The 20,807-nt window shown below is 42.3% G+C and overlaps 4 protein-coding genes and 1 long non-coding RNA gene across 8 annotated transcripts; 2 read left to right on the top strand and 3 right to left on the bottom strand.

The window, feature by feature from the left end:
- Nucleotides 1–81: 81 nt before the first annotated feature.
- LOC131881155 (uncharacterized) lies at nucleotides 82–755 on the bottom strand. The gene is made up of 2 exons (XR_009373339.1): nucleotides 616–755; nucleotides 82–247 (listed from the first exon to the last, which is right to left on the bottom strand). It is a non-coding gene; the product is annotated as an uncharacterized LOC131881155 (long non-coding RNA).
- An 82-nt stretch (nucleotides 756–837) lies between these two features.
- LOC131881151 (fumarylacetoacetate hydrolase domain-containing protein 2-like) lies at nucleotides 838–2,318 on the top strand. The gene is made up of 5 exons (XM_059227928.1): nucleotides 838–1,290; nucleotides 1,348–1,567; nucleotides 1,632–1,821; nucleotides 1,908–2,137; nucleotides 2,208–2,318. The coding sequence occupies exons 1-5, from the start codon at nucleotides 1,133–1,135 to the stop codon at nucleotides 2,268–2,270; spliced, it is 861 nt and encodes a 286-aa protein (XP_059083911.1). The 5' UTR covers nucleotides 838–1,132; the 3' UTR covers nucleotides 2,271–2,318.
- Nucleotides 2,319–3,161: 843 nt separating this feature from the next.
- LOC131881150 (mortality factor 4-like protein 1) lies at nucleotides 3,162–4,933 on the bottom strand. The gene is made up of 3 exons (XM_059227927.1): nucleotides 4,482–4,933; nucleotides 4,128–4,379; nucleotides 3,162–4,066 (listed from the first exon to the last, which is right to left on the bottom strand). Exons 1-3 carry the CDS (start codon nucleotides 4,686–4,688, stop codon nucleotides 3,275–3,277), a joined length of 1,251 nt encoding a protein of 416 aa, XP_059083910.1. The 5' UTR covers nucleotides 4,689–4,933; the 3' UTR covers nucleotides 3,162–3,274.
- An 860-nt stretch (nucleotides 4,934–5,793) lies between these two features.
- On the top strand, nucleotides 5,794–8,632 carry LOC131881146 (uncharacterized). 2 transcript variants are annotated; one of them, XM_059227922.1, is made up of 2 exons: nucleotides 5,794–8,068; nucleotides 8,167–8,339. In XM_059227922.1, the coding sequence occupies exons 1-2, from the start codon at nucleotides 5,931–5,933 to the stop codon at nucleotides 8,192–8,194; spliced, it is 2,166 nt and encodes a 721-aa protein (XP_059083905.1). In that variant the 5' UTR covers nucleotides 5,794–5,930; the 3' UTR covers nucleotides 8,195–8,339. The 2 variants fall into 2 exon arrangements, with proteins under 2 accessions (XP_059083905.1, XP_059083904.1); XM_059227921.1 differs by having other exon boundaries at nucleotides 5,803–8,051; nucleotides 8,167–8,632.
- Nucleotides 8,633–8,698: 66 nt separating this feature from the next.
- LOC131881148 (S-adenosylmethionine decarboxylase proenzyme-like) lies at nucleotides 8,699–19,752 on the bottom strand. 3 transcript variants are annotated; one of them, XM_059227925.1, is made up of 10 exons: nucleotides 15,743–15,944; nucleotides 15,454–15,652; nucleotides 12,148–12,418; nucleotides 11,862–12,075; nucleotides 11,059–11,195; nucleotides 10,831–10,996; nucleotides 10,301–10,393; nucleotides 10,221–10,241; nucleotides 9,987–10,142; nucleotides 8,699–9,537 (listed from the first exon to the last, which is right to left on the bottom strand). In XM_059227925.1, exons 2-10 carry the CDS (start codon nucleotides 15,503–15,505, stop codon nucleotides 9,400–9,402), a joined length of 1,248 nt encoding a protein of 415 aa, XP_059083908.1. In that variant the 5' UTR covers nucleotides 15,506–15,652; nucleotides 15,743–15,944; the 3' UTR covers nucleotides 8,699–9,399. The 3 variants fall into 3 exon arrangements, with proteins under 3 accessions (XP_059083908.1, XP_059083907.1, XP_059083909.1); XM_059227924.1 differs by lacking the exons at nucleotides 15,454–15,652; nucleotides 15,743–15,944 and adding exons at nucleotides 12,613–12,649; nucleotides 12,710–12,971; XM_059227926.1 differs by lacking the exons at nucleotides 15,454–15,652; nucleotides 15,743–15,944 and adding an exon at nucleotides 19,663–19,752.
- Between the last annotated feature and the right edge of the window lie 1,055 nt (nucleotides 19,753–20,807).

Raw genomic sequence — 20,807 nt, 5'->3', positions numbered from 1 at the left:
CGGTTCTATGGAGCAAACCTTACCCAGACGTAACTTGACACACAAGTTTTGATGGGTGATTTGTTTGTTTTTTCAACGTAGTCCAATCGCTCATATATTTCTAAAAAAACGAGAATAAAAAAGTGACAATCAAGTCCAGGTTCATCAATGAATATTCCATGCCAAGCTTCTCTTGAATTCCACGACATCAAGAAATTTCACGTTCAGCACCATTTTTCCTTCTCATTTTGATACACAAACTTTCCACCTGAAAAGATGACAACGGATCAAATTCAATCAGAACTGTTTTTCATCCCTCCCCTGAAAGCTGTTTGTGCAATTTATAGTGCGATGTCAATGACCGTTATTATTCTGCAAAATTGAGCAAAATTATGTAGTCTTGCTATCAAACGGCTGTCGCCCAAAATTGGTGGGTTTTGGAAATTTAAATCAATATCATTGTAAATAATTCCAATATGGAAAGATTAACGAAAAAGTGCAAAGGAATTATTAAGCCAAAAAATATGTTTGAAATGTCGGGTCGCAGTACGTACGATTTTGAAGTCCCATTTTCAAATGTTCTTGACTAATTTGGCAAAGCCTTTAAAAATCCAAAACAATTAAATAAGGAGATACCTTTTATTCTTGATTCTCAAAATTGATGAATCTCTTGAATTGGAAAAAATCGGTTTGCAATTGCGTCTTCGTCCATTCAAAACGTCTTTTTTTCAATCCTGGACTCTCAAATAACAAGTTCTTCTTTTTAACGCTGACGGATTCATGTTTTAGTACAAGCCTTGTTCAAACCAGTTGGTAAAAGAGAAGCTATAAAATCACAATTTTATGGGTAGTTTTCCTGGAGTCGAGTCTCCAACTCTTATCTCCAAGGCAACATATGATATCAATGGCGTCGTGATAGCACTCACTGTCCAAGCAAGCAAGCAAGCAAGCAAGACATGTGCTCGATCAAAACTTCCGAGACGCTCAAAAGTGTGCCTTTGACGACATGGACGTGGGAAGGCATCCTGAGATTGAGTAACTCCAAGCTGCGTCTTGTAAAAAGAGAACATTTGACTTGAAGGAAGAGAACAAGACTCTGGGATCGATATTTTGAATCATTTACAGGAGTTAATTGAATTTATCGGCTTTGATCATGAGATTTGTTCAATTCAAGACTAGAGCTTCGCCCAAGAGAGTCAACTTTGGCGTTCAAGTGGAAAATGAGGGTGAAATTGTTCCATTGGAGGACTTGGGAGCCAATAATTTGATTGAATTTCTCGACCTTGAGGATGGGATGATTAAGGCCAAAAGGTAAACACCCTTGGATTGGGTACATTTTATACCACAGACTTTTACATTTTTCCGTAGTGTCATTGACAACAAATCCAAACCACGCTTATCGCCCAATGAGGTAACCCTCCTGGCACCCGTGACCTCTCCAGATAAGGTCATATGTATTGGAATGAATTACAAAGACCATTGTGAGGAGCAAAATGCTCCGGTTCCAACTGAACCAGTCGTTTTCAACAAATTCCCAAGTTGCATCATTGGACCTTCGGATCCAATTCCATTCCCAGACCTGACCCAGGTATTCTACGATAATGAATGACTTAGTCCATTCCTCAAGTCAACATAAATTTGTCGCAATTTAGGAATTAGATTGGGAAGTCGAACTGGCAATTGTTATCGGCAAAATCGGACGCAACATCTCCGAAAGTAACGCCATGAATCACGTTCTGGGCTACACCGTGGCCCATGATGTGAGTGCTCGCGATTGGCAGCTCAGGAAAAATGGAGGTCAATGGCTACTGGGCAAGGCCATGGATGGTTTTTGTCCATTGGGTAAGTTGTTCCTTTGGGCCAGGACTTCAACTTTACACAAGTAAATGTTTTTTTTTTCTTCTATATAAGACCATGGTTCTTTCCAGGACCTGCCATAGTGACCAAGGACGAACTACCCAATGTCCATGAATTGGGGATCCGTTGCTTGGTGAATGGGGTCACCAAGCAAGAATCCACCACCGCCCAGCTGGTATTTAAAACGGAAGCCATTGTGGCCTGGGTTTCCCGCTTCTGTACCCTGAGACCAGGCGATGTCATTTTGACCGGTACACCCCCCGGGGTGGGCGTTTTCATGAAGCCACCCCAATTTCTTCAGGTAATGAGCCTGTTGAGTAAACCCAAATCAATTGATTATTTGCCTTCACTCTCGTATTGATGCCTTTCAGCGTGGAGACACGGTTGTCTGCGAAATCGATGGAATTGGCAAGATTACCAATCAAATCCAATAACCACTCAAATTCGCGAAATACAATGTTTTGTTACTTCTTTCCTTCTAACTTCAGCTTTAACCCGAAATTCGCCGTCCCGCGCTTTTAATTCCTAACGCCCTCTGGTGTCCTTTTTGCAGCCAATCAGACTGGCTTTACGCTATGACGTCAGGAAATTTGTTGATTGAAAGAAAACTTCAAATTCCCAGGGAACAAATGAATCAAGGGATATTGGACATCTCTTTTCGAGGTCTAGTGTACCGGTGGTCCCACTTTCAATTGCAAAATGGCGCCTGTTCTCAGATCCCATTTACATGAACGAGAGGAAGCAAAATTTGGACGTGAAAAAGCCCACGTTGAAATCGCATTCAAGTAAGGAAGCCTCCGAAATAGATAAAAATTCAAAGAGCTAAAACCACGCACTAGAATTATGCACATTCATGATTGACAGAAGCGACCGATTGGGTCTGGACCTGTGCCTTGCTCAACATTTATTCACTCCGATGATTTTTCAATGTTTTTATTATTATTATACAGCCACTTGAAAGGTGTTGGATGAAAGTTTGAAAGAAGTGAAAAAGGCAATTGTGTGAATACGAGAACCGAACAAACCGATTATTTTCGGAATGCACAGTATCTTCAATCGAATTATTTCGTTTCTTGGTTTTACCTAAACTTCAAATCTAAGTTCTGCAAATTTCAGAGTGTTGCACATCCATTTCCTGCGATTGATGGCCTCGAAATGCGATCAGTTGGTGGCTAACGAAAAACGGAAGCGGGTTCCAACTTCCACCCTCAAACCCGCCATTCTCTTGGATGGGGCTGAAGATGTGTGGAATCAGATCCGCAAAGCCAAACGCCGCCGGAAAAGAAACATCCGTTTATCTCGACGATACCAGTAATAAAAAGATCAAGTGTGATTTCTGTATAATTCGGTATAATACTTTGAATAGAGATGAGTTCATGGATACAATTGAGAGCAAGAAGCAGGCAATAATATAATCAATTCTCTGTAGGGAAAGATACTACAGAGCTCGTCTGTGATACTCGGGTGAAGCCGTGCCATAATCTTGAATCATGAACAGGGTGGATGCGTTCTTTTTCATGTGGCCCAAGAAGTCTTGGATGTAATACAAAAGAAGTTGGATGCTCTTCTCGCCCAAAGGGGTGTAGGTGAGCATTCCGCCTAACTTCACAAAGAGTCGAAGGAGGTGTATGGGACCGTAAATCTTGCTCATGGGCGTGTCCGGGTGTTCCTTCAAAATATCCGAGTGCTGTTCCCGTTCGAATTTGTACAAGAGTTGTGAGCCGAGCATCACATTGAAATATTCATTCAACCCGGACGTGACTTCCAAGATGGCACTTTCCTTCTGGTTGTTCTTGCCGCCTTTGGTTTTGTGACGAATGTAGTCTTGAATCACTTGATCTACGGTAATTCGAGCCGGCAAGATGACTAACTTCCGTTGCCGACTTAAGTAGTCCCAATCATCTACCAGGTAGGGCTTCAATTCATCCGGAATCTTGATCCGAACTTCCACCTTGGTGTAGAATTGATCTTCGGTCTCAACTGTAGTGCTGTCCGGTCGCTCAATCACTTTGGGAGCGGCTATCTCTTGTTGTCGATCTTCAGCCTCTTTGGCCGAAACCTGGACTCGTTTGGCATTCTTCTTGGCTGTGGTAGAAGTGGGAGTAGCCGACTTTCGACTGGAGGTACGAGGTGCCTTTTTCTCTACCACAGGGCCCTCAGGCACTTTCATGTCGCTCTCAGTCGAAATTTTCTTTATTTCCTCTGCAGGGGCCGGATTGGGGACAGAAGGCTGAAAAAGTATCACATACGACTAAATGAGACATTTCATGTAAAGGTTATCCAATGCTTACTACATCTTGGCCCACAATAGCCTTGGGTTCGTCGCCAGTGGCGGACTCTGAAAGAGCACTAGATTCAGAGGAAGGAACCGCGGCTTCGCCAGCGCCATTTCCTGGCCCTCCGGCGGCAGCTGCTGCCAAAACCTCGGCCTTCCGCTTACTAGCCATCTTTTTAGCCTTGGTTGTGGCATCATGAGCTTTGACCAAGTCCCGTTTTTTCTCTAAATTTGAGTCGGAATACTTGAGCATCCGAGCTTCGGGCACCTGAAAAGTGACCAGAAATATTAACATGGGCTCTTGTTCGTTGCTTCCACACATGTGATCAACTCATGGGCGAGTGTGAAAGTCGATCTCTTATTGCCTTACCCATTCGTCCCAATTTTTGTTCCACCCGTGATAATGAATGAAATATTTGGTTTGTTTGTCCCTCTTGCCCACTTTTTGGATTTTGGCCTCATAAATCAAGGGCCCGTGGAAGCAAAGGACTTTCTCTCCTTCGTAGAAACGGCCTTGATTGCCCGTTGAACCCCCATGCGTCCCATGAGGTTCCTTTTCCAATTTTGGGTCTGGCATGGTGGTAAGGCTCTTGTATCAATAGGGTCCAAGGGTTGGGTTTGATTCGCCTTGATTGTTGGTTGGTCTTAGCGCCCACCGACCCTACTCTGAGGGCAAAAAGGTGGCACTTACTTGTCTTCCTTGGCTTTGTTAAGATGTCTTTTGTAGCTCTAAGGTGAGGAACTCACTTGTTATTTATTGCGATATCTTGGCAAAGGATTGTTAGACGACCAACCAATGCACAGCTGTTTAATTCGTCTCTGGATAGCGGTTTTAGAAAACCAAACTGTCAACGCTAGGAGTCCCAGTTTTTGCCTAATTGGTCACTTTTTGAGTTGTTATGAAAAGCGAAACCTGTTAAGGGTAGCGAAGCTGTATGCTAAATAAGGGAATAGGCCTGGCACAGATGGGAGAGGTGGACAATTGCGTCTCGTGCAGAGTGTATTGCGGTCCTGAATCAATATGAAGAACTTTGATAAGTGCATCTGCTGGCAAAAGGTGAAAATAATAGATTTCTGAGGCCCCGAAGACATGTGAGCCTACACGGCCTAAACCATGGCAGCTTCCCTCCCATTAGTCACCCTGAGAGTACGCTGACGTCCCTGGCACGGACTCAATGGAAATCGTACTGAGTTTTCGGCTGATCGTGGATTCTTTTTTCCAATGTGACGTCACAAAAGAGGGGCAAATGAACTCTATGTTGTCCCTCGCTGCTATGGCCGTTGCACATCTTCCGGTTTTGGTCACCTGAATTTTTTGGTCCTTCGAGAAGAGAAGAAAACCTAACCTAATCTAATCTAACCTTTCGGTTGTAAGGGCCTGGGGGCATCTAGGCCGCGGCGCAAGCCTGGGGCGGCTCGGTTGCAGTGGCCTTGAAAACTGTGGCAGATTAGAGCTTAATTCTGCCATTGAGGAAAAAAAATGAAGATTGCGCGCATCGAGATTCGAACTCAAGGCAGACAAACCTCAATACGGAATTATTCGCACCGGTATGTTCTCGATTGGTGAGCTTTGGTTCCTTGGTTTACCTAAAGCAGCTACATGTCGAGAGAGTGGCAGCTGACCAAAAATGGAAGAAATTTAACGACCATGCCCATGCTGGCCCTCTGGTGAATTATCAACTAAGCTGGCCTCAGGGTTCATGCTAGGCAAGAAACACTCATGGATAGCATGAGTTTGTCTACGACAGACGGAGTTTACATCATTCCGCAAACCAACATGGCCCCAATGTCCATCCGAGGCTGAAACGTTGACGACGCCATGTACGCCTATCCCGGGTCCGTTCGAGTCGTGGGCTTAGCCCGCACACTCCGGCTTCAACGCGGGTTGAGACAGTTCTCGGGCAGCAGCCCACCGGCGCTTCATGGGCTGACTTATGCCTTGCCGGACTTGCAGCCGCTGGAAGTCCAGTACGTAACGGATCAAGTGCGTTTACTGGGCCAATCCCATCTGATCGAGTCGGGCGATGGGCAATTGGTCTGGCAGGATTCGCCCTTGGACACGACTCAACGAGTTCGTCGTTATTACCCGCACTTTCTAGCTCACGTGCCCGTTTACAGTTTAAACATCAAATCCAAGTTAGCTCGCCCCATTTATCTTGAGCGACTGGCCTGCGGGTTTCGCTCAGTCGGTGTGTCTGAGTCGGTCGTGCATGACACGCCTAACGTGTTCTTGTCGGCTGGATTGCCGCAATTGGCCCGACACGCCCTCCTAAGTCAGCAGTTCGGTTGCGTCATGGCCTTTTTATCGCGCAAGATCTTGACGCGAGAAGTCCGTACCAAAGTGTTGCGCCAATGGTGGACCGATCTCGAGCGGACTTTGGTGGCCTTAGAACTGTCGCTCGACGTGCGGCCAGTCACTGGACAATGCCAGGCTCTATTTGACCAATGTCAAAGTGGTGGCGTCACATTGGGTCAGTTTCAAAAGACGGCCATCAGAGGCGTGTTGAGTGAGCTGTGCGCCCGTGGCACGCCGGATGTCCGCCGATCCGCCGCCCTGTTCACGCCAGGTCAAATCACGAAAAAGGACGCCGTTTCGGTGGTGCGGAACTTTTACTGGTTGGTGAGCGTACTCGGAGTGGATGTGTTTTCCTCGCCTGAACGCTTTAAATGTGTCATCCGGCTGTGTCCATTGGAGACTTTGGTCTTCATGAACGCTTATTACGAACAACTCGTGCAACTCGACCCGAGCTTGACACCCCTTGACGGATTGAACTATTTCCGCACCGCCGGCTTGAATTTGATCCTTCGACCCAGTTACGATTTCCCGCCTCTGGCGCGTGTACGCTTATTGAGAGACATGGGCTTCACTTCCGATCAAATCCGGGATATTCTCCTGAGTAAACCTGCCAGGTTTAGTGACACTGCCACCTATGACCCCAATGGCCACCGCTTCCACTTCTCGTCGCCATACTACGTCTCCGAGTTCCGACGCCGATTGGCTATATTAAACGAAGACGAAAATCTAGCCAAGTGTACCTCGCCTTTGAAAAAACTCCATGCTATGAGTCATTGGCGGGGTTTTTTGGAAACGATCCGTTCGGTAAGCCAAGGTCGCAAGGAATCGGTGATCTTGGCCTTGGCTTCTGACAATCCGGTGGACTCGGTCGTACCTGCCCAATGGTGGACGCCCGCGGGCAAATTGAAGCGCAAAGAGGGTGTGGTTGAGTTCCTGGCCACGTTTCTGGAACAAGACCCGATTCAGGTGGGACGTGATGTGGAAGGTCTCTTCAGCCACGTATCAGCCTTGACGCTCAACGAGGGTATACAAAAACTGACTGAGCTCGAATTCTCCCATGAGCAGATACGAAATGCCGTCCACATCCTAGGATATCCGCACAAATTGATTGTGGACACCCTGGCGCGCATGGAGAAGGATATGCCCGAACATTTCCCGGATTGGTCTCAATCCCGCGCTGAACCCTACATCCTCCAAGCTTGTTTGTATTTCATCGAAAAAGACAATGGATTCATACCGGCGGCCCAGCTGTATTCGGCTGAACGCCAGGGACCCGAGTTCTCCGCTCCCATCTTGGACGAATGTAGTCGCATCCTGGATCATCCCAATCCGAATCGCTCGACTCTGCTACAAAAACGGCCAATTGATCTACCAACGTCAGAACTGCGTGGGAAAAGCGCCTTCATCCCAGTCAGAGATCCTGAGCTCATGGAATCGCCATGGACGCCAATGCAAAATCAAATCCGCCATTTCTCGTCTTCTAATCAACTATCCTCGAACTTCGAAGAGAAGCTTGGGGATCTGGTCAACCAAACGCTGTATGTGAACCCGTTGAAAGTACTACAAATCTCGACGGAGTTCCAGAAGCTCAAGGAGTGGGACCCACTTCTCGAAAAGAGTACCTTTGTCGAAGCTACGAAGCAAGTAAGACCCCAAATAAGGTACAATGTCAGTGACATCCATGAGGCTATTAGCACATTGATAGGCACTACTTCCGACTAACGACGTAAATAGCTATATGTGTGTGTCTTCTCCTCAGGCCGTTTCCCTGGTGTCGAAATACGTGAGCGAGAACAAATTTTCCGAGCTCACAGGGCTGCTATCCAAACGTGAACGGGTTCGCTTGCAAGAGGAAGTCGAGACCAGATGGAGTGATCTTCAACGAAATAACATTTCCTTGACTCTGGACGAGATCATCGGATCTTATCCCGATAAAGTGTTTCAGTACACGGTGGCCTATCAAAAGTTCTGTGACATTGATGTGATTGTGCCGGCTTGGAAGATGAACGATCATGGTCAGCGAATGGCCTTTGTCAAGATTCGAGCCCGATTCAATCGTGATTACACTGAGCACCGTCTCCCTGAATGGACAATCACCAAGTTCGAAGTGGAGACTTTCAAGCTTTTGGACGGGAGTGATGAAAGTGAAGAAACGCCAGAGAAATGAGTTGTTTTGGAAATAACTGGCTTTCTATCGATTTCGAAATAGAAGGGTATTTTTGTTACCTGATGTCCTCATATTCTAGAAAACCAATAGACCTGGTTGGTAAAAAAACAAAAATGCGGAAAGGTTGAATGTGTATTTTTATATTTCAAGCAGAAAAAAGAACCAGTTCTGCTGATTTCTTTCAAGCAAACTAGAGTTGTGTTGACAATTGATAAGAGGCTATGGGGAATGGTTCTGGGCCACTTCAATGATGTTTTGCTTTGTCATGTGGATGGATATGACCACTTATTTTATCCCGCTGTTAGGCAAGCAATTGGATTCCGGTTGGGAAAAAATCTTGGGGATGCCTCGAGTCATTCTTCCAATGGGAATGGATTTTTGAACGGCCTGGCAATTCGTGCGTCGGTCGGAGAGGTGAATTGGACGGCTCCTCGCTTCACTGCCAAAATAAGGCGAGCGAAAGAAATCGTTTCCAAATGCAATTTAGATCACAAACACTACAAATAAGACTACTCAGGAGATTTTAGACCGCCATTGGGCCGAGATCAGAAAGTACTTGATCTCGCACGTCAAATGGCGAAAATTGATCTTGGCCCGTTCTCGGCAAGATCGCTCGAAATTGGGCGTCATTCGAGAGGGCACGGATTGGAATTTAAGCTTGAAAGGGTGGGGTGGGTGGGCGTCGAATTGGAAAGGGGGTCGTAAGTGGGAGGGAGTACGGGGAATTAAATTTTGGAAGGGGCTCATGATTGGATGACTACAGTGACTACTTGGGTTGCAGTTACGTCTACTTCTCCCAGGGCTTGACCCAGGTGGCGAAAGATCTCAGGAAGGGAATCGCACAAAGTGAGCATAGGTCAGTTCATAATTCTGGAACGACGTGTATTGGATGTCCTTACGGAGCCAATCGCCAAAGTCCTGGCGGGCTTGCAGTTCCTTGTGGCTTTCGGCCGCCATTGACGTCTGGAAAAAAAAGGAACGTAGGATCAGAATTCGGACTAGACTAGATATGTTTTTGCCGCTTTCATTTCGCCGAATGAGCGTTTCAATACACAAAACAAAAATTTGGGTTGAAATGTACGTACATAAAAATGTTTTAAACCATTCGTATACCGAATATTTCGCAAATGTGAAATTTCAAGCTAAATATAATTTTATTCTTATTTTCTACAATTATGATTTTTATATGAAAAGCAGTAAACTATTTTATAAAGACTAAAAATTTAATTTTACGCCATTATATGACCAACGGTCGCAATCAAGATATTCATTCAAAAGATCCATTGTTGTTCTGTTTATACTTTTTATACTTTCATTCATTTTTAAGGTGTAGAATCAAACTGGTCAAAGTAGTTTGATATCTGATCTTATGGAGGTCGGCAAAGGTACGTACCATAAATTCAATAACTTACCCTATTGGCAAAAATGGTCAGGATAAACTTTCCAGGCTGAAAAGTATCCAGAACTCTTTGAATCATGTCCAGGTAAGACGTGAGCGGAATATTGCTCTCAAAGCTCACGTAAGAGAACTCAGATTCCGGTGTAATGTGGATCGTCATGTACTCGCCCTGAATAGAAATAATGAAATCATTGCCAACGCACACTTTTTCGAAATTTTGAAGCAATGTCGATCACGCGATGCTTACCAAACCATAATCCTTAGATTCCTAAAAGGCAAGCAAACATTTAGTTCTGAAACTTCTCATTGGAACAAAAATTTACTCACGTTCTTAAGGATCCCATTCATAGAATAACCACAAGGATCAAATAGAAAATCGTCAATTTTCATCCCAGGCACAAGCTTATCAATTCCAGAGAGCTAAAAAAAAGCAGATGCGTTTAAATCGAAAAATTGCCATTGTTCAGTCCACAGGTCGGGAATAGGTCCAGTAAACGACAATTTTTGCCATTTCTGTTTTTTTCGTAAACATCTCTATTGGCTGATATTTCAATTCACTGCTAATCTATGGATAAACTCGTTACTTGTAGTTGGAGTTTTTATACTAAGTTATTGCTCTTGATTCATGTCAATTTTCATCTTGTAGATGGTATGATCGATGATCAATCTTTTTTCATACATAGATGTTCTTTAATGGCACCATAACCAAAATGCTCATTGCAAAATTCTTGCCAGCAAATATGTAGCTTCTACATCTTATTCTTCATTCTTACAAGGTTGCTCAAAAATGGCAAACTAATCGATTAAATATCTGTTTTATCGGTGCCTGCCTTTTCCAAAGGGCCTTTCGACTTTACCTTGGTAGCTTCTCTTCCATCATTGGCCACCTCTTTCGTGAACTTCTTCATCACCTCCGGGTCCAAGTCAGTCATGAGGATTTCGATCGTCTGATCCGGTTCCACGTCAATGTTCCCGGTCACATAACGATCCAACGGGTTCAAGGTATACAAGTACCAGCAATCTCTGACCATCGAGCAACACTTGATGAGTAACGTGATTGACCAACTAAGAATGACTTCTCTTACCGATTCATAGTGCCCATGCAATAGGCTGCTCCATCAGCAAAGATCTCATCCAAGAGAGCCACTTCTTGCTCAAAAGAGCAATGAGGCATCATTTGCAAGTCCGGGCGCTCAAAGTTTTTGCGCGAATAGAAAATGTCCTGTAGAAAAAGAAGATGATCCAGAGAGAATGCTAGAGTATCCAATAGTTACCTTGGAGTTAATTTTTGTTATATTCTAGAACCTTGGGGTTAAAAAGAATGAGAGCAATAAATGATAAGCATAAAATGATTGTTTGAAACATGCTTTTTTTCGATAAGCAGGTATTTTTGGCCAGATTCGTATGACAGATAAGCCAAAAGAATGGAGCAAAATGCCCATTCTGCCAAAAAAAAAAGTCAAAACGTATTTTTACATTTGGCATAGTTTTGAAATACAACTTAATTAGTAAACAAACAAGATGCATTGACTTGGTTACCAATATCCCTTATAGGAATAACTGCATTGGAGTGATCAGCAGCTCAAAGCATGTCAAATCCAGTTGGCATCCAATCCGATTTTAGTACGTTGAAGCAATCCTTGCCAAACAAGAATTCAGCTAGGCCAAGATCAATGACCAATCGGCAGTTTTTTTTTATAAGAGCAGACCGAAAAATCAATTAACACGGTGGGGGCTCGTGGTCAGTCCAGACTATCAAATTCCCCAAGCAACAAAATCCATTTCAAAATCAAAGGGAAAAATCCCCACTTCTCATTCAAACTTTGACCCCTGGCCTCTCTAGTCAATATGTATGATCGCTCTTGCTTTTGTCGAAACGAAATATTACCTCAATGGTATCAAATCCCGAATAGGTCTTGACGATTCGATTGAGTTCGTCAAAACATTGCAACGGCGTGGTCGTGCCACATGTTTTCAAAATGAATCGCCGTTGACTGATGAACATGGAGCTTTCGCTCAACACGTACGAGTCCAATTGAGCATTCTTCGTGGAGGAAATGATGGTGCACTTCACCAGATCGAGCATGCTGTCTAACTCTTTCCTAGATTTGGAAGGACACTCATTATCAGTGAAGGCCAAATGTAGATCTTTCCATGGAGGGTGGTCGCCTTACCTTGGGATGTACCTGAGATCATTGGTCTCGTCAATTTCACCGCTCTTGTTGGTGAACCACACCTCCAAGAGTTTCTCCACGCCTTCGAAGAAGTGCTCCTCGCCATTGTCATCCCGACTGATCCCTGAATCGCTGGATCCCGACACAAACGACGAAATGGACGATGTGGGTGAAATTGACGGATTGGAAGAGGGTGATGATGCCTCCTCAGCAATCTTGAAGGGACACATGTTAGAGGATGCCGTGGAACAATTGTCGGGGGAATGGGAAGCTGGAAATCCAAGTACAAATTGAGCTCCCAGTCGTTGAGGAAGTGCACTCTTCAATGGCCAGACGTGAACTGATCAGGACTGAAATTCCGGTTCCGATCATGGCTCACTCATCATGGTTATACATTCACGTCCTCTTATACAATCTGCTGACAAGTTGATGACTCGTTGGCCTACGGCCGGTCTTCTTACGTACCGTACCTCTGTGGATCTATCCACACATGCACCAAGGGCTGTCCGCAGAGTAGATAGAGTTAGTCAACATACTATCATGGCGCCATGCTCAATCTCACCCAAAAAACCAGATCCAGAGTAGAGGTGTCGTCTCCAAGCTCAAAAAGATACATTCGAGAACTACATGTCAATTGTGCTGTATATTCGGTGTCGCCAAGCCAAGGATCGCAGGATTGTGTGAGTGGACTACTGGACCAACCGGTCGGTACCTTGGCCTTCTTTCGTCCTGTCGTCAAAGCCAACAATGGTACAGTAATTAAGTACAAATCTTCGGAGCCTGTGGCAACTCTAACTTTCTCTCTAGGCAAAATGTGCATCAGTACTCATGAAGTGGGAAAACGGCTTGATTTCGGAGAAATGAAGCTCTTCAATGATATAAGAAAATTACTTATGTTGTTGTTTGACTTCCCAGCCAGAACACAACAGGACAGAGTACAGGATGTATATTTCTTGACTTGCAAAATTTGAATTTTGACTCTTTGAAAGTTGGAGTACATTCCTGGTTGCTTAATTAATCCATGGGCAAGTAAAAGTCAAGAGTGCTCCGGCGTTAAGAAATGTTTTTGTCATATTTTTACATTTCTTGACCCTAACTTTTAAATATTTTGATCCCTTACCTTGAAAAACACCATTAATTATTGAATTGAAATTATATACTTCTATATGTTTCATCTTCGGTCAAAGCTCGGGTATTGATCTTGACGAATCGCTATTCACCTTTAGATGCGCATACTACAATGGTAGTTAACTCCTACCCTAGATATGTTTTCTTGGCATTAATTAATGTCACGGTTTGATTTTTTAAATTCAATGTCAGACCCGCCTAATTTTTGATCACATATCAAAGATGAGCAGGATCAACTATTCAATTAACGGAATTAAACCCAGATGAATTAATTCAGATAAAATAAACTCAGTAAAAAACTTATACTAGCCTGCATGTACATTAACTAAATTGTAATGCTTGATTTATGACTAGCATTTTTTGTTTTAGAGCTTGATACTTCTTCTTTTTCAAAAGAGACCACACTTTTAGGTCCAAAGTTCTCAAACGGTTGCTTAAAGTAGAGTGCGTTCCATTAAGTTTACGTAATTCTCACTTTGTTTCCTAAAAATTGAATGCTTGGTTTTGGTCCGCAACTGAATTTTTTCGCTCAGGGAACATTTAAAAAGAGTTTGAGTTTCCATCTCCGTTTCAGCTCTTTTTTCCTTTCACTAGCGGTTAACAGATGAGATATTGTTCAATTTGATGCCTTCCAATATTCGTAGGAAATGTTTTGGTGTTGATCCAGTAGCATCTTTCAAGTTAGACTTGGACAAGTTTTTGACTAAAATTCCCGATCAACCTTATATTTAAGGATTAGCCAGATCAGTCAACTCTAATTTGTTGGACGATCAAATGATACATATATAGATAAAAGTTAAGTAAAATTAATAAATTTCTCGTCTTGAACTGCTGGGATTCCAATCCCATTAGCGGAAAAGAGATCCGCAAAAAAATATGCTTTGATTAGATGGGTTTGACGTGACCGACCCAACTAAATTTAAATCTTAAATCTGACTCATGACTGCCTTGCAATGATTGATAACTAGGTAAAGCTGAGAAAATTTGCAAACGGTTTGTATATACCATTTTAACATTTCAAACATGTTAGCAAAACTTAATAAATTCAATGTCATTGAATATTTTAAGCAACTAACAGCTGCCTGATTACTTCACATCATATTTTTGGGAGCTCACATGCACTTTGCCCGGAGCTTCAGCATTTCCTGTGAGAGGTAGGTTATTTGTTCATTTGTCCCTAAAGTGCATGTTGCTATGCCATTTTATTTTGCTGAATTTTTTACTCACTAAACAATACAAACCCGACTTCTTGACCCGAAAAACGGTTTTTGGATTTTTGGTTGCTATTTTCGAATTGCTGGATGCAACATATAATGTTTTTTAGTACTTTGAAATATTTGGTGCATTTTCGTTACTTGTCACGTAGTTCTTGAATGATTTCACTGCATTAAACATGAGACTGTAACATATCAAAAGATGAAACGACGTCATCCTGGCACTCAAATTGGCATCCTGAGGTAATGGCCTCTATAATTGGCCTTTAAAAGCCACATTAGACAATCGAATTGTGTAGAATAGATATAATATATTTAATCCTGGCTGATCCAAATCGTTCTTTTTGGTTGTAATTTCATTTCTGTAAACTTTGCTCATTTTGAGTCCTCAGTTTGAAAAATATTTAGGAATGAAAATGGATTAAAACAAAAAAAATGGGGTACATAGCCTTTGTATATTTTGCATTTGCCTAGTGCAGATTTACGAGCAATGTTTAGCTTCCAAAATAACACAGTTTCAGAGTTCAAATGATAACACAATTTAGAAATTAGGGAATGGGTAACAGGCAATTTCTTCTCAGTTTTATCAAAACCTTCATTAAAGATCAGACTAGATTGTGCCGATCGTGAAGAAAATTTGCCGATTTGTCGCATCTTGTTGAGTGACAGATGACATCACTCATGACACGTTGATGCACGTCCACTTTCAATGAACGTGGCATTATATAGTATGTTGATGAGTGTTCCCATGTTAAATGGAAGTACTTAAACGTTCTCGCCAAACCTCAACTCCTTGCTTTGAAGAATGCAATATAGCAGGTAACAATCATTTGTATTGTATGTAACAAATTGTAAGTTTCAGATTGAGTAAAAACATGGATGTTGAGAATGGTCTCAAAGATGTCGTGCAGGTTTGTCAACAAGGTGGGCCAATCAGGGGCAATTCATTAGAATTGTAACTCACCCCGGGGTCTCAGAGAACCTCTACTTTTGGGCCTTTCGCAGAGACTCGTCATATTTTACTCTTCTAACGGGCTTCATTCACTAATGACGGATTCAAGACATTTTCCGTCTCAACGAGCGATTCACTTCAATTCGGGATCTTGGAGCTCGAGCAAAATTTTCTGATCGATAACTCGGATGTGAAACTGTCAAAGCGCATTCTGAAAGTTTGATGGGCAAGAATAGAGTTACAGATGAGCTCTTTGGAATGCTTACGCGTAGTAGGGAAACTTGTTTAAAATTAGCCTTACCTCAACTCTATTTTACAGTGACCCTTCATTGCTGGGCAATCCCGATTTGCTAGCAACATTCAGACACCATCCCAACACCGGAATTTCAAGTGGAAAGGATCGCACTGGGGGCTCCAGGCCTCCTTTTCCATCGTCTCCTCTCGTCCGCTCATTGCCATGGCCAGAGTCAAGACCCTACACTAGGCCTAAGCTTGAACCACTGAAGCATGGACAGGGGTGCTTAGGTCGAGAAATGGCTTTTCAGAATCTTGGGAATCTTTTGAAGTGACACTGACCCCAGGTCGTTGCGACTAAGTTTTTTAGTTTGTCAGCTCAATCGAATGACTGAATGAAAAGTCATATCCTCGCAAAGTGCAGTACATTAGTATCATCAAAATGAATGAGATAACCAATCCTCTCGACAATCCCTCGATAAAAGAGGTCGCACTGATTCTTTCTAGGCCTTGTCAAGTACTGCACTTTGAGAGCACATGGCTTTTGATTCAGTCATTCGATTGAGCTTACAAACTAGAAACTTTGTTGCAACGACCTGGGATCAATTTCATTTGAGGAAGAACATAATCCGTTGGCTCGATTTGGAAATGTCGCTTCTCGACCTTAGCATCCCCATCCATATTGGAGTGGTTCATAACTTAAGGAGCACTACCAGGCCTACCTAAATGGAGGGCCTCTTTTCCTGCCCCCCCCCCCCCCCCTTTTGTCTCAACTTGACATTCAGGGCTGTTAACAACCCGAGCGGTTTCCATGGTCCTGGACGGTTGGACCGTTAGCATTGGCCTTCACGTTAAGAATGAATGGAACGACGACGGCGGCGGTGAAGGCCAAATTTCGAAGGCCGAAGGAATCCAATGAATGAATGGGTGGATGTGCAAGCCCCCTAAGAACCAACTGACAAGGACCAGAAAAGAGCCCAAGAAGAACAAGGTCATTGAGATTCTAGACAGGAACACGTCCCACCATCGGAATGAAGAAGAGATGCAGAGAGCAATTGCACAAGAGGTTACTGTAAGAACCAATGTTTCTTCAGGGTTATCAACAACAGTGATTTGCTTTAAGAAATGGAATTCACCCTCTAAAGGCTACGATCTGTTCTAATTTATCACGTTGCTTGGTTACTTCTCATTTCTTTTACTCCTTGGAACTCAGGATCGGGACTTGGAAAAAATGATTGTTCGTTCCTGAACTCCCGCCTAGGTATCTGAATTTTGTTCCAAAAAAGTCATGCTTGCGTTCTTGGTTTTATTCATGATCTAATAAGAGTAAAAAGTGCAAAAAGCTTTGCTTTGCGATTATTTTAAAAGTTGGGAAAATCTCAATGTAAGATTAAAAAAGGTCCCATGCTCCATCAAAATATTGATCTTGATATCGAGTTCGAACCATGATACTGAATTTTTTGCTTTGGGTCATTTTTTGATCTAATGTGCAACACAAGAACGTCTGTAAACAAATGCTTCATTGTGGAGTCAAACGATCTCTAACGAAAGTCTCAATGGATCAGACAGAAAGGGGATGTGCACAGATTCTTATGGTTGTAAAATCGAGTCTTTATTTGTCATTTTACCTGAGATGTGAGCCTAAACTCGTAATAATAGATAGGATAATTAGCTGTAGAATCGAAGAATGAAGCTTCCATCCCCTTAAAAAAACAGCTTTGAACCCGTTTCCGAAACATTGTTTTTCCAAATTCAGGTTTTCCGATTTCAGCCCCCCAAATGCCTTCTTTGAAAGAAATCATCAAAACCACTAACACTTGATACCAATGAAATGAAAACTGAGCCATTCAAACTCTTCCCTATATTCAATAATTACTTCAAGGATTTCCACTTAATTTCAATGGGTAACTAATTGTGATCGTGATTTCCGGTTTGGCAAAATAGTGATATTTTTTAAAATTAATATTGTGTTACTAGTTTATACGCAGTTATGACAAGAAAATGGATTGTGTAACTATATTGATTTGTTGTATGCGTACTAACATCTCCTATAACAAGTTTGTTGAAAAACCAATCGTCGCAAATTGAAGGCATGTTACCGCTGTTGGGTTTGCAATACTCAGCAATTCAAAGCAAAAAAGTGCTAGTATATCCTTTTTAGCTTTGAATTTACATATATATAATCTGACAGATAACCAATTAGATTATTATTGGCGGATCTGGCTAGCCCTTGAGTATAAGGTTGGTCAGGAATTTTGCACTAAAACTTTTCCACGTTTGACTTAAACCCTGCTACTGAATCAACAAGCGTTTTGTGTTTTTCTCTTGCAAAATGCACATAATTCCTCTACGGTCACTGCAATTGACCCTAAAATCCCGAGCAAGCCCACGAATGCGCCTAAAAACGTACAATTTCAGATACCTTTTGTGCCTACTCTGAACACTATACAGTCCCAACTTCTTCAGTCTCTCCCAATACGTGATCTCTCTCCTTTCATCAAAGTTCCTAATGGAACAAACACCTTCGGACCTGTTCAACCTCAAAGAAGAGAAGTGGACTTCATTGTTCGAACTAGCCTGGATTCTCGAGGACTTGAGGATGCTCTCAAAACGCACATGAAGCCTCTAAGGTCACAAAAATTGACTCTACGGTAAATCCTGGGTTGGGACAAAGCTCATGGATGCTCTTGCAAATGTACATCAGATACAAAACCGTCTGAACTCATTGGAGTCCAAATGGACGAGGCATATTCAAGATGTGACTGGACAATCGACTTGAATGGACCCATTCATTTTGACACATAAGACAAACGCAGCTCCAAGAGTATTAAAATAAAGCATGTCATCTTGGAGTTGTAATATGGACGTGGATCCTAGGGTCTATAATTGACATTTTGGAAGAAAGTGAACACGTTACCTTTTAGCTCAAGTGAGACTCAACGGAAGTCGGTACTTTGTATTACGTATTTTGATTTCCAGCTTGTTCAAACTACTCGAGCAAAAGCTATACCCTCTCAAAACGAAGATCATGAAAAGGCACAGAAGAGACGAATTACTCTTCTTGTAATCAATTATCAAAAGAGGGCCAGCTCATTCATTTCAAATGGAATGATGTAGTGAGCTTTGAGGAGACATACCATTGGACCCTATCATTTGATTGAGCTAAAACTTGATTAACATGGTGTTAGCTTCATTTGAAGAAGAATGCAATGTGATGACTTGATTCCGAAATGTCAATTTTTGACCCTAGCATCCCCGTGATTTGTTTACATAAACACAATTTAAGACGAAAATCATCTGAGGACTCTAAGATGTGATGTTAGGTCTTGGAGAGGAAACCATTGTCGAAATAATCGACTTTCTAAAAGTATCACTGTTTTTGAATAGTTTGTTTCGGCCTTTGTTTTGTCCTGTGGAGAACCCATTGTTTTGCCTACATAATTGTAAATGAACATCTGTAACCACATTGCCTGATGTACAATGATATGTTTTTGAGTTGCATTCTAGATCCTCTTAGAGTTAGAACACATGAAAGCAGCAACTCGGGTTAAAATCAAATATCCAAACGAAAATTAGACCAATCTGGAATACAGTCAGGATTTACCAATTGAAAAGTCGATGCTCTACCAATACGGTACCACAGTAAACCAAAAGTACCACGTTTTATAGGTTGATAAAACATCGTTCAATAGTTTCCGTTTCTAAAACCAGTTTCCATTGCACTAAATTTGCCACATCACCATTCTTTTTCTATATTCCATCTCACCACTAGTTCATCTAACCATCCGAATAATATAGTTTCATTTTACCACCGGGCTCCGGGCTCCGGGCACTCATTGCGAGTGTTTTGGGTTGAAAGTGTTTTACAATTGATGTGGAGATTTTTTCATGATCAATATCAGGAGGAGTGACGATAACCTTTGCTATCGACAATATGATGATAGAAACAACATCACAAGAAGCGACTATTCGTATATCTATTCTCACCTTGTTATTTTTGTGTCCTGATTGATGCCAACAGACAAAATACAATGTACCGAGAGTGTGTCTGTGAGAAAGTGCAAGGCTTTTATTTACATTTAGACAACTAATGACGTAAACTTCGTGGCTTTAAAGAACTGCATTCCAGAAAGAATGCTAATATTGCCTTTGTCTCACGCTAGTTTTGTACCTAAATTAGCGCAACCTCGAACGCCACAATCTTGTTTAAAATCAAAATTGTGATTGGCGGTTGAAACCTTTTCTTCGAAGGGCAAATTGTCAACACACGGAACGCCCTTTTTAAGGGGTAAAACTTTGAAATAAGAGAACAAAAATTGTGAGAAATAGCTTTTTTTGAGTGATGACTGATGAATGACGATCATTACGGAGGTCGTTCTTTATCAACTTAAAATGTGGCATCTTTCTACTGGGGCACATGAACGAACAGCTTTTTGTTCCAACTGGCATAAGATCCCCGTGGCCTTTTTTCCGGTGTGCTTTCTAACTGGCTCGCTTCCGCTGCACGAAGGGAACTTTAACAAGAAACCAATGCAGAATTGCACGGTGAGTTGGCAATGCACTTCCAAGGCTTGGAATAGCCAAACAGGGTGTAGCATAATTGATTGTGGACCTGTTTGAAATTGAAACACAGAAAAAGCACTAAGTAAGTAAGCACAATATGATATTTGAACGTGAAATCGAGCAATAACTGGAAGGAGTCTAGAATGCAACACGAAAACATATCATTGATGGGATATTGTGCATCAGGCACAAGGTGGTTGAAAAATATTCATTTTACAAATTATGGAAGCAAAACAGTAATGAACCATGACAAGTTTGAGATCAATGACGGTGATGTGCGATGCTTCCCAGTGGTTTCATTGTATAAATCTGACCAATCCAACTTGTGTCAGAGCCGAATGTTTTATGAAGTGCATTTATGTTATGCCAAAGCAAGCAAAAGAAAAGATATGGTTGGATGTTCTCATATTTTTCCATTGTTTTCTTGTCTCTTTGAGTCCCTGAATAAAAATGATTATCATCCGATCTCTACTTTTTCTGTTATTTCACCTCATTGGGAGGAATCTAAATACACAATGGGTGTTTCCATTTTACCTTGCATGCCCCAATATGATTCGGGGACTGGTGAT

This window comes from Tigriopus californicus, chromosome 5 (assembly GCF_007210705.1).
Source record: "Tigriopus californicus strain San Diego chromosome 5, Tcal_SD_v2.1, whole genome shotgun sequence".
In the NCBI taxonomy this organism is placed as follows: Eukaryota; Metazoa; Arthropoda; class Copepoda; order Harpacticoida; family Harpacticidae; genus Tigriopus; species Tigriopus californicus.
The sequence above is the reverse complement of the archived record's forward strand: the minus strand, read 5'-3'. Positions and strand labels throughout refer to the sequence as shown.